This window comes from Sinocyclocheilus rhinocerous, unplaced genomic scaffold (assembly GCF_001515625.1).
Source record: "Sinocyclocheilus rhinocerous isolate Xijiao unplaced genomic scaffold, SAMN03320098_v1.1 scaffold1579, whole genome shotgun sequence".
In the NCBI taxonomy this organism is placed as follows: domain Eukaryota; kingdom Metazoa; phylum Chordata; class Actinopteri; order Cypriniformes; family Cyprinidae; genus Sinocyclocheilus; species Sinocyclocheilus rhinocerous.
Window position 1 is genome coordinate 79,692 of NW_015632470.1, and position 12,575 is coordinate 92,266.

Consider the following 12,575-nt stretch of genomic DNA (forward strand, 5'->3'; position numbering starts at 1 on the left):
TTTTTTTATATTTAAAGAATTTGCCACTGACGATTCAAACGCAAGTTTTGAGCAGTGTAGAGTAGCGCTTGTTGTTTTTCGTTTCTTCGATCACAAATGCAGACATGGTTTTATGTTTACACAGCGCGATACGCAACACAACGCGTAAAAATTATTATGACAGTATAAGTCATTATAATCAGTAATCATGTCCCCACTGGACGCAACAAATGCCTTGTTTGTAATGGGTTTTATTGTTGTTGTCTCATCGTGCCGGTACATGGCATCACAGTATGGTAAGGGGCGTAACATTTCCGTCACACGCTTATTCAGCGAGGTATTCAGCCAATCACAACGCACTGGATAGCTGACCAATCAGCGTACACCTCGCTTTTCAGAATGATGAGCTTTGTAAAAATCGACTCGTTTCAGAAAGGCGGGGCAATAATGTACAGTATGTGGAAAATAATGTTTTTTTTTTTTTTTTACCTTAAACCGCATGAACATTGCATTACACCAAATACACAACATAATGTTGTTTTTAGCAACGTCATATGACCCCTTTAAATAAACTATTGATGGTGTGCAGTAGGGCTGTGCGATATGGACAAAAAAAACCTAACGCGATTTCTTGATCAATTTTGCGATTTCGATTTTAATCACAATTTTGACACACAGACATGCTTTACAGTCATAAATGCATTCAGTGTGAATTTGAAACATATTTCCAAAAGAAAACTAATTAGAGTTTTATCAAGAAGCTGTAACATGTCTCTAGAATAGACATAAGGCAAAATAATCACTAAGTAAAGGTGTAACAAAATGTCTCTAGAATAGACATATGGCAGGGGGAAAAAAATCCCGTGTCCAGGGATTTTTTTTGCCATGCATTGGTCATAGAGCTCTTTGTGGCGTTGCCTCGGATGTTGAACTAGATTTGTTGCGCAAAGTTCACACGTACTCCGTCTGCAGTGCGTATACAGCCTATGTGTATGCGGTGCAGAAGCAGCATGGACTCAGTTTGCTTTCGCACAGGACGCGTTTGCAGCCCGCTCCTGATCCGTGGCTTTTTACCACAAACACAACATTTATCCATTATTTTGATTTCAAATCCAAAGGTTGTTTCTGAAAATGCTTTTTCAGCGTTGTGATTCTCTTTTATCACAGTACAGTAATACAATCTTTCATAGACATATTCACGCATTCATGGTGTAATTACTAAATTTCCGTGTCAATCAAGGTTAATTTTTACCGCGAATAATGCTAGACTCCGTGCGGAAACGATTGCAACATGACTGCTGCAGACGCACCGCTCCTGGAGCACACTGCTGGACCGCAATCGCATGCAGTGTGAACGCTCTGATCCGTTAACATGGGCGCGGAAAAAATACGCTCCACAGACGGAGTGTGTGAACCTGGTGTTACGCAGGTGCGCTGCATTCTGATTGGTTCGGATAGCATACTGCGCAGGAGGTCGGGGGCGCAGAAAATCGTGCTGTAAAGCGATTTAGAAATTGCGCACGCTCAAATCGCGATTTTATGACGATTTCGATGAATCGCACAGCCCTAGTATGCAGTATGTAATAACCATTTTTAACCCTCATCCTGGGATATTTGGATAAAAGTTACATGGTAGTTTGCTGTGAAGAGGTTACCAACCCTGAACTTTCACATGTTATTTTCATTGCAGATCTAAACTGTAAAATTGAAACAAAAATAAATATTTCAGATATGTTCATTTTTAATTAGCCTGGCGACCTGACATAAGTCTTTATCTGCTTTCAGTTTTGTTTTTTTTCAATTCTTATAAACCTCCGCTCTTGGCTCTGTCTACCCGAATTACTGTGGTAATTATGTATTAAAAATTAACTTTGCTGCAGATGTCAAATCAATAAGAAATAGCAGCTTGGTTTATTACAATTTTTTACTTATCTCATTGTTTTCCACAGGTCTAAAGTATACTTGTGGTGGTAGGCTATATGATGGAAAAGGCTGGCATTACTTGCTGGCGCAAAAATGGTCTGGCTACTACATGGGACAAATAACATGATCTGTAACACTATATTGATTTAGTGAATATTTCTATTAAACTTTGCTTCTATTAATATATTATATTTATATTAATATTTAATTTATTTCACAATAATGAGTCACATGACCAACCTGAGCCTATCCTGCGTATGGAACTGTTTCGTCCTCGCGTGAAATTCCTGATCGCTTGTATTTCTGTTGAAATGACTGGAATTTGCCTGCGAAATTTCACCAGACAGTGGTAAATGTGACCGCACCTAATTTCTTGCAACATTTCAAACCAAATAGTTTGCTCTTAACTGCTTCTTTTCCTAAAGTCAACATAAGTGCTTCATCAGCCATGATTTTTGTTGCTCATTAGTTTCTAATTCCTTTGTTGATCGTAGTATATAATTTATGGTGCTTTTCCACTGCGTGGTACGACTCGGCTCGGTACGGCTCAGTACGGCACGGCACGGTTCGGCTCGGCACGGTTTGCGTTTCCACTGCAGTTCAGTAAGTACCGTGCCGTACCATGCAGTGGAAAAGCGCCATTAGTAAACCAATCCAGCTGTCAGAAGATTTCCCTAGGTAATTGTATGAATACGAATGCCCTGCCTTTGCCATCAATGAACTGCCATTACAGATAGCATTTGGGTGTCCATTTCTATGGCATCTCATGCTGACAGCAGCTTGGATGATTAGAAATCTGAACTGTTAGGCCTTAGTTAGTTATTTAACCCTCTGCAGTTAAGAGTTGGGTAACCCCTGTCATGGATGGATGGATTTACCGAACACTTTAAGGACAAGTCAAAGACTTTAGAATACCCAAGACGTGTCACTCGTATAGTTTTAAATGGGGAAAAATGCAATGCTCAATATGGCCGCTCTATCGAACGAAGCCCCGCCTTCTGCGCAAAAGAGCGGGAGGCGTTTCAAAGATGGCTGCCGAGTGACATGACTTGCCTTAAAGGGATTTTGGACAAGTCCAGGTGCAGCCATTAGTTATAACTAAAAAGTATAGCATATTAAACTCCCTTCTAGATTAACTCTACTCCTTTTAAGCTATGTGGATTGAATGCAGAAAAAAAAGTGTCTTAACTACTTAAACTACTTTTTTTTTTTTTTTTGTGATAAAAAACTGGTTGTGCATTTCTCATATTTCTGTGCCACTTTGGCTTGAACTGGTTTAATGAATCAATTGAAGTTTCCAGTAGAAAAGATGCGTAAAAGTACTGGGTTCAGTGGCTGGTTACTAGATCTGGGAAAACCTGCCATACGAGATCCCCTCCCCCACACTCCCTCAAACCACTCACTGCCTTTGCTAATGAAAGAAAAGAGCTTTGTGTGATCTTAAGTCTTTTATGTAAGCTCAATCACAGGAAAGTGTCTACTCACTTTATTTAAAGGGGTCATATGATGCTGCTAAAAAGAACATTATTTTGTGTATTTGGTGTAATGAAATGTGTTTATGCGGTTTAAAGTTCAAAAAACACATTATTTTCCACATACTGTACATTATTGTTTCTCCTCTATCATTTACACCAATACCTCTATGTGATTAAATACAAGGCAGTTTATTAAAGTTAAAATGTTCAGGCAAACTACACTGTTTTGTTCAGCGTTCCCCTTAGTTTTGCTTTGAAAAGAGGAAATGAGTGTCCCACAGAGAGGCCTGTAGTTTCCGTAAGCAAAAGATCACTGTTGATATGTACTGTAAGCATTGTGAATGAGTTTATACTTGTGAAACATTAGTTTTTTCGGGTTAAGGCCCATTCACACTAAAGATGATAACTATAAAGATAACGATAAAGATATAGTTCTAAAAATCTTTCTAAATATTAAAGAATAGCAGAGTCCACACCACAGCTATAACGATAAAGACAAAGAGAAACTATATAGTTGGAATCACTTTTAAAAATATTTTTCTCCAGCTGATGAACGATAAAAAATTGACAGCCAATCAGAATCCATCCTGCTGTAACGAGCTCAAGAATTTAAAGCGGCAGATGTGCGTGTGCTTAGAATAAACAGACGATATTGTTTGTTGGTGTGGATGCTAATATCGTTATCTTTATAGTTATCGTTCTTGGTGTGAATGGGGCTTTAGGTTCATAGTATACATTTACAGTATTTTTGGTATTAACTTATGGGAAAATGTTAACCACTTTGATTCTTCATTATTTCTGCTGGTGATTTTGTATTTTAGGATGTCACCAAGACCTACACAATTGTACATTTACATGAAAAGGCCTAAAACTGATTATCAACAAAACCGTTTTCACTGTTTTTATATCAGCAGTTAGCATGGATGTCATTGCTTCTGCGATATAACCATCACAAGGATTAGGAGCCAGTTTGTGGTTCAAAGTACATTTTCTATTGTCATTGTGAAATGGTAGATGTTGGTTTGCTGGCACAGATGACCGAATAAACACTAGTCTACTGCTGCACCTTGTGTCTTCTCAATACGTCTTTGTTTAGCAGACTCTCTAGCACAGTGTTTCTCAACCCTGGTCCTGAGCGCCCCCCAACACTGCACATTTTGTATGTCTCCCTTATCTGACACCCATTTCAGGTCCTGGAGTTTCTTTTAATGAGCTAATGAGTTGAATCAGGTGTGTTTGATTAGGGAGACACACAAAATGTGCAGTGCTGGGGGGCGCCCAGGACCAGGGTTGAGAAACACTGCTCTAGCATTATGGTTGCTTGGCGACTGCTGTAGAAATGTGTTCACTCTAAAACTAACTCTTTTGAACCTCCACCTGCTAAGTTGTGTATCTTGTTGTCAAAGGTGAAATATTTGTAAGAGCCACCTAGTTGATTTTTTGAATACCATAAACAATTTAGCACTGCCTCAATACTCTACTTTTTTTTTTTTTTGTCTTGAAGGGGCAAAAAAGAACATGTTATAGTTGTTACTGCAGACTCTACATGCAGTCACTAAGCTGGATATATTGGATGCTATTGTCCACAGGGTGTGCCGTGTAACTCCCAACTTTTCCTTAACTGATAAGATTCATGCTTTATTGGCTCAATATAACTTAGTCAGCTATGTTCATTTTTAATAGTGTTTTAATTAGATGTCGACCGATTGATCGATTTTGCCGATTAATCGCTTGGATAGTCAATTGCCAGAACTATTGGCAAAAATCCCTCTTGATTAGTTTTTCTGGGATGCGTCCATTGCTGGAGCGGTTGAAGGCTCCGCTGTCAAGTATGTTTGCTGTCAAGGCTGAGAGCTATCGGTATTGGTGAAATGCACTATCGGTTGACCTCTAGTTTTAATTTAATTGTAATTTGCTTGCGCTAATATCTCATCTAGTAAACTTGAGCAGTATCGTGCATCACTGAATTGATCTAAAGGATCTGCTCTTTTTGAGAGGCATAGCTTTCATCATTTTCATGCTTTTGTAATAATTGTCATGCATTCCTGTTGTCATCTGTTGGTGTTCATCGATATGTGATGCTGTTTTTCAGGTGGTATGGCCAAGAAAAGGACTATAATGTCCTAGTGATGGACCTGCTGGGGCCAAGTCTGGAGGATCTCTTTAACTTCTGTTCCCGCAGATTCACAATGAAAACTGTCCTAATGCTTGCAGATCAGGTAATGAATGGTTAACTCGGGCTTTTAATAGCAAACATTTAATGGTGCTGAGGCACGATCTTAACCTGGTTGTTCTGCTTCTACAGATGATCAGCAGAATCGAGTATGTGCACACAAAAAATTTCATCCACAGAGATATCAAGCCAGACAACTTTTTAATGGGTATTGGCCGTCACTGTAATAAGGTAAACTTTCACCATTTCCCTATTTATGTGAGAAAGAGAGTCAATTTAAAGATTTAAGTGACATGGAGGATTGACTGCGAATAAGACTGCAGATCACTAAGGTTTCCAGCTACATTGAGACTTTCTCATGGACAAACACTGGCTTGAGAGCCTGTGATAGTTCTGTTTGATGTTGCTCTGCTGATTCGGGATGGTTGAGTGCTACAAAGAATGTTTGGTGGGAAATCATAGGAGCAGAGAATTAAAACCGCATTGAGTCCTTAGACACAATGTTTACAGCTTAACTTATCAATGGTTCGAGTATCACTTGACGGTTGGGCTGTGGACATATGTGGACATGGATTGTATGTCTTTCATTCCTCAAATGGAACTTGTGCGTGATATGTGACTTGTGGTTGTGTGTTGTTTTTTTATTTTTATTTATTTTTTTATTTTTTATTTCTCCCTTCGATTAAGAGCCATTGAAGTGCTTTGCACTCTTTTATTTCTCTCTATTCAAATGTACAGAAGTTGCCTGATTTGTATTTTGTTTCAGATAACTCGTAATTTTGAGCCCTTGCAGACAGGCAACATTTGGCAAATTTAAAGCATCATGTGCAAAATAAAACAATGACCTACAAGTGCAAGCTCTGATGGTCGTCTAACAGTTCAGATCAGTTTCCACTACAAATTCTGGTACTTTTTGGTACTTCAGTGAAGCCTGTATTACCATTTTTGGCAGTGCTGTCTGGAATAAATGTTTACCATTGTGTGTCTGTGTGAATGCCAGCCTCAAGCTTTTATTTTGATACATACACATGAAATTGTCACCGTTTTCACTAAAACTATGGATGCACACGCTCTGCTTTTGGATGTGTAGCTGTCGACATCCACCCTGGAAAAAAAATCGTAGTTAAGAAGTGAAGCGAGAAGATCTGATTTAGCTATTGCTTTGCAAAAACTCACTCTCTTTCAGTGAGGAATTAAAAGGCCTTTTCTCTCGCATTATTCATTGCTCTCTGCTTACATCTCTCATATGATCATTACCACTCTTAATCCAGCCCCCAGTAAAACATTTTTCAAGATTAACAATCTTAACTTGGAGAAAGAGTAAAGCATGTGAATGTCTTGACCATGAATGGTGGAGGCCAACAGGAGACATCAGTTCCACATGAGAGTCAGTTTAAAAATGGAAGTTTTTGAGAGGCCATTGTTTATGCTTTTATGCAGTATTATTTTCCTAGATTTACTTAGAAAGTTCAGGTCCAGATATTCCTTCATTTTACAGCCTACTTCAAGTCTGACATATTCTCATCGCACAGTCCCCCACTCTTCTGTCACATTGCGGATAACCGTACTCAGCTCGGCACCATTGTTAACTAATAGCTTGTTTTGTTGCTTTACCCTGGGCTGCTATATTGAAGTCTCCAATGTCACTTCCTCCGAAGTTGTCCCATCTTGTCGTTTGTAACTAAACTCAAACTGTTTTTGCAATAACATGCAGGTTAAGTCATGCACCTCTTGAACTGCATGCTTTTTTGTTTTGTTCTTCAGAGCTTCATCCCTACCTGATTTGGCCTCTCTACACGCCAAAGTATTCTAGCCTCTTCCTTACTGTAGGTGGTCCAGTGATCTGTCAAACACGAAATGTAATATTTATCCTTCACAGGACTTTTAAAGGGGTGGGGCTGAGTTTTGGTTTGTTGCATTTGTTCTTAAAGCTTCTCATGCCTAATATTAAAACAAGTGCCCATTGTAGTGAATGGCCTTTAGAGTTTGCCCTTATTAACCCTAGTTGTGCCATTTGTCTCGTTCGCCCCATGCTAAGGTGGGCTTAGCTGTTAAATGCTGTATGGCACAACTAGTGTTAAATGCTGCTGAATGTTTATGGATAAAGTCTTGGCAAAGTCAAAAAAGAGAATCAGGCTTGGGAACAATTAGTGTAGATGAGAGGAAGATCACTGGGTTGGGCGGCCAGAGGTGCCATGTACAGTTTGCCTCTATGGCTCGAGAACTGATGAGGCAAGCGGGCCGTGCATTATATGGTCTGAAAAAACAACAACTATCAGCTAGTATCTGAGCCTGGGCTTATGGGAAGACGTCTGCCATTAGCAGAGCCTCCTCTGAGTTTGAGCTAGGACGCTTGCTGGTGGATGAAGGATTGCCTTAGGCTTTCTCTTCCCCTCCCTCTGCTCCTCCTCGCGTTCTTTTTCTGAGCCTTGGTGTTGCCTGTCTGCGCTGGCCGTCTCCGGTTGTCAGCAATACTGTTTGATGCACTGCACCCTCTATTGTCTGTTCAGTGTTTAGACTCTCCAGTGGGGAAGAGGAAAAGAAGCTTGGCTGTTAGTTCTTCTCAGGACCCATCTTTCTCAGGATTAAACCAGGTCTGAAACCACAACCACCTCCTAATAATCGCCCAAAATTCTTTTGATTTGATGATTTTATTTTATTTATTTATTTTTGCCTTTTGGAGTTCTTTTTCCATTTTAATTTCGATTTTCAACAATAACCATTAGGGTTTGTTGGCATTAAACCAGACACACATGCTAAACAGAACTAGAGATTTAACTCCTAATCCAGATTGAAGGGATCTCTGTACAGGCGGGTGAAGGACTTCGGGAAGAAGTAGCTGATTGTTCTCAGTCCTAGTCAGTTCTAAAATTATTCTGTCACAACATACAATTTTAACTTGTAGTTTTTTTGTTTGTTTTTTTTTTTACTTTATTTTCGGTGCTAGAATTGACTTGACTTATTTGATTTGAGAATTCACTGCTTTCCATTTAAAGAGTTGTTGCAGATAGACAAAGCCCAGTGCTGTACTCTGATTTTTAATAAAGGACTTTTTGACAGAATAATTTGATTGGCCTAGTTTCACTGCATTGGGTGCTTGTTCTTGTTGCAGAACGCATCTTTCAGTTTGTCAGCAGCACTTTGTGTCACCGAGGTTTGTTTTCCCGAACCAGCCACCTAACGTTGGAACATGCCATCAGAATGTTGCTAGCCTGCAACTAATTGCCCAACAAGCCACGTGAAAATTGTGGCCTGGTATTGACCGGGTTGACCTTTTAAACACTTGGTATTTAAACTGTTGCTTAAATTGTTGCATGTTCTTGTAGTGTTGTTGAGAGATGTGCTCCTCTTTATTTAAATGTTCAGTTCAGCTAAATAAAATAAGATGTAACATTTGGTACTCAGCTCCTGAAGCCAAAGATTGTTGGCATCACATCTATTTGTAGTCATCTTCAAAGCACTGACAGGAAGTTAAAATAGCAAAATATTAAATGTTTGTGTGGGTTTTTTCAGTAATGGCCAAGTACTTGTACCTCCGGCTATTTCAATTTGAAAATGTTTAAATCAGTTTGGCCACTTCTTATTTAATGCTTCTTCTTTATCATTAAAGAGCAGGTCATATGGTTCATGAGCAGGTTTTTGAAAAATATCTCTTTTGCAGTTTATAACATAGCTATGCTTAAATGAAAAGTCTACAAAGTTGTTAATCAAAAAAGTGCATGATAAATAAAGATATTGTCTCTCAGAAGAGAGAGTCGATTCTAAATCGCCTTAACGAGTCGTCATTCAGGAACAAACTTTTTAGCGCTGCCCTGCAATTTGATCAACTAAATGGCTTAATAGCTCATGAGCTACATTATCTTTCTCAACAAGGAGCTGGTAACATCGTTGTTTCTAAAGGAATTAAAGCCACAGCTTCACTGTTAATAGAGAAACGCGGCAAAATGGTGGTAATTCATGCATACACAGCCCCTCTCTCTCTCTCTCTCTCTCTCGCTCTCTCTCATAAATGAACACTTGATGAATTACACTTTTACGAAAATAGAATATTGAAGTGGAGATCGCTAAACTGCAAGCTAAAACTGTTTCGGGGATGACGTCTCTTTATATCAGGCAACCCAGTTGTGTTCCTCTGCGGCCAGATTAAACCTTATTATAGCCTATATATTATGCTCTATTCATTATTTTTTTAGAAACCTCGCACTTTTCTGCTCAATTTTAAACGTTGTTCTTGTATTCAAATTAAGTGCGGTCCACTGCTGCACACGTGCCACAGTATCGATACAGGGCCAGCTGTATCGATACTTGTATCGTCAAATCTCTGACGATACATCGTCGTATCGAACACAGCACTAGAAGACGCTGTGTTCAAGGTAGGGATGGAACGATTACCGGTTTCACGATAAATCACGATAAAATGCCCTGACGGTTATTATTATCGTTTAAAATTTAATTATCATCAAAACAGAAATACAATTTGAACCTTTTGTTGTGTTCTTGTCATTTAACCAAGGACTGCTTCTCTAATCTTGGCTTTTATCTTCGTTGGCTTCTAATTTTCTTAATTTAGACTCTCCGAACCACAACCTGCAAGTACGATTGATACGTTATGTGTAAATTTTCAATTGAGTGCTCAAAATATCGTTTTATTCCTAATATGTGATGTATACCTAGTCCAGCTTTAGGTTTCCAGGTAAAGCACGATATTACTGTCTTACTGAAATGGTTCTGATAATTCGCTGCGAACCCACTATTTCCTAAGAATGTGTCGATTAATGTAGACTGACGTTAAGTTTAAGTTTCTATTTTATTGTCTCCCTTAGGAGAAATTTGTCTTAGGCAACCGGGAGAGCAGATCAAACATACAAAAAAAATAAAATATTACACAATTGCAAAACATATATAATTCCTATACAATCCTAGTAATACACCAACATTACATGTTACCCATCACATTACCCTCACCCACACAACAATTTCAATCACTTATTCAATAATTTGACAGATAATGGAATTAGAGAAAATTTGTATCTTTTCAGCTTACAGATTGGAACCCTATATCTCCTGCCCGAGGGCATTAGCTCATACTCCTTATGGAGAATATGGCTTGGGTCACCAATAATTTAAAGACTCTGCTTCCTAACAGACCTCTCAAAAATGTCCTGAAGAGAAAGTGGAGACCACATACCAATTATTTTTCCAGCTCTTCTAACCACATTTTGAAGTTGTGACCTAAGTTTAACAGTCAAATTTCCAAACCATATTGTAAAACCGTAACATATTATAGATTATAGCTGATCTGTAAAACAGTAACATGATAGTTTTATCCACCCCATAATCCCTGAGCCTTTGCAAAAAGATTTATAAATGCCGACATCTGAATTGTTCTAATAATTACTTTGTTTAATAATAATGTAGTGTAGTGCACAGACTTTATAATCATTGTGGTGGGTTCTTGATACATTTAAGTCTAAGCTGTTTTCCAGTGATGGATGCTCTTTAAAGGTGTCTTTGCTGCAGTGTGTTGTTTTCCAGGGTTTTGTTTTTACACATATTAAAAGAGAAGTTATTGAGCAAGAGGTAAATCATAAAATGTTTGTGAATTTCTAGTAAGCTTTGGTTGTAGCTTTTTCTCCTGACTTGTCCTCTAATAGAAGTGGAATTGCATGGTTGGCGTAACTAATTGTCTTGACGAGGGAAATATGTTTCAAATCCCTGGTTGAGCCAAGCAAACAGTGGCGCGGCTGAGTGGATACGTTACAATATGGCTGCTGCCTCAGTGAAAAACCAGTTGGGTGAGGCGCTTTTGCTGGGCTGAGTCCTGTAGGTGTGTGTGTGTGGGACACAGGATCTGAGTGGCTTTCCACTAATGAGAATGATATTTCGGTCAATGACAGGCTCTTAGAGCTGACTCTTACATCTCTGCTTGGATAAATGGTGTGTTTCCTTTCCCAGTAAGCTTCATTTTCATTTTTAACTCTGACCCCATCGCTTCATTGATTACAGCCGCTAGATGTATAGTTTTTGTTCTGAGGTCCAGGTAATAGGTCAGACAGCTCACAGGAGGAAGTTGGAAGAAAATGAAAAATGAATTTGTGGACTGAAGTGTGTGTGTGTGTGTGTGTGTGTGTGTGTGTTTCTTGTTTATAGTCAGTTCTAAAAATGAAATGTCTGTGTTTGTGCTTCTCTTTTCAATTTATTTGTATAGTTGTTCCTCATCGACTTTGGTCTGGCCAAGAAATACCGAGACAACAGGACACGACAGCACATACCCTACAGAGAAGACAAAAATCTCACAGGCACAGCTCGCTATGCCAGTATCAACGCACACTTAGGCATCGAGCAGAGGTGAGCACTCCTGCTCAAATTATTCAATTTTTGCCCATTGTGCTCCAATCCATGTTGCAAATTTCAGACAAATTATTCTGTTCGTAGTATTTGTAATGGTTTGAAAAAATATTTTGACAGTTCAGAAGAACACCATTTTTGCTGTTGAAATTAAAGTGGAAATTTTTTGTAAAATGATACATTTATTTTCACTTTTAATTTAATGCACACGTGCGGAATCAGTGTTAATTTCTTAAAGGGGTCATATGATGCGATTTCTAGTTTTCCTTTCTCTTTGGCGTGTTACAAGCTGTTCGTGAATCGATAAGATCCCTACAGTTGCAAAGACTAAAGTCTCAAACCCAAAGAGATATTCTTTATAAAAGTTAAGACTCGTCCACGCCCTCCTAGACTCCTCGTTTAAATACGCCCCCACATGTCTACGTCACGGTGTGGGAAGATTTGCATAACACCGCCCAAATGTATACGCAAAGAAAGAAGGCGTAACTTTGATTCTCACTGTAGTGTTGTTGCCGCCGCCATGTCGTGGAGATGCTGTGTGTTTTGTTGTGAAAGCGAAACTACTTAGTTTGGTCTTCCAAAAGAGGACACAACTAGAAATCAGTGGTTAAGTTTTATTTACAACACTGTTCCAGAACAGTTCAACCCAAATATTCAGATGTGTGCAGCGCATTTTA

At 38.9% G+C, this 12,575-nt stretch overlaps 1 protein-coding gene across 5 annotated transcripts in view; it reads left to right on the forward strand.

Annotated features, from left to right (window-relative positions):
- LOC107742481 (casein kinase I) overlaps positions 1 to 12,575 on the forward strand; it is a 30,700-nt gene that overhangs the window by 3,164 nt on the left and 14,961 nt on the right. For 4 of the 5 annotated variants that reach the window (XM_016555452.1, XM_016555453.1, XM_016555454.1 and 1 more), the window contains 4 exons: positions 5,470 to 5,596; positions 5,683 to 5,781; positions 8,061 to 8,144; positions 11,759 to 11,898. In XM_016555452.1, coding sequence (XP_016410938.1) covers positions 5,470 to 5,596; positions 5,683 to 5,781; positions 8,061 to 8,144; positions 11,759 to 11,898 — 450 coding nt within the window. The remainder of the gene's footprint in view (positions 1 to 5,469; positions 5,597 to 5,682; positions 5,782 to 8,060; positions 8,145 to 11,758; positions 11,899 to 12,575) is intronic. The other variant, XM_016555456.1, reaches the window with a different exon arrangement.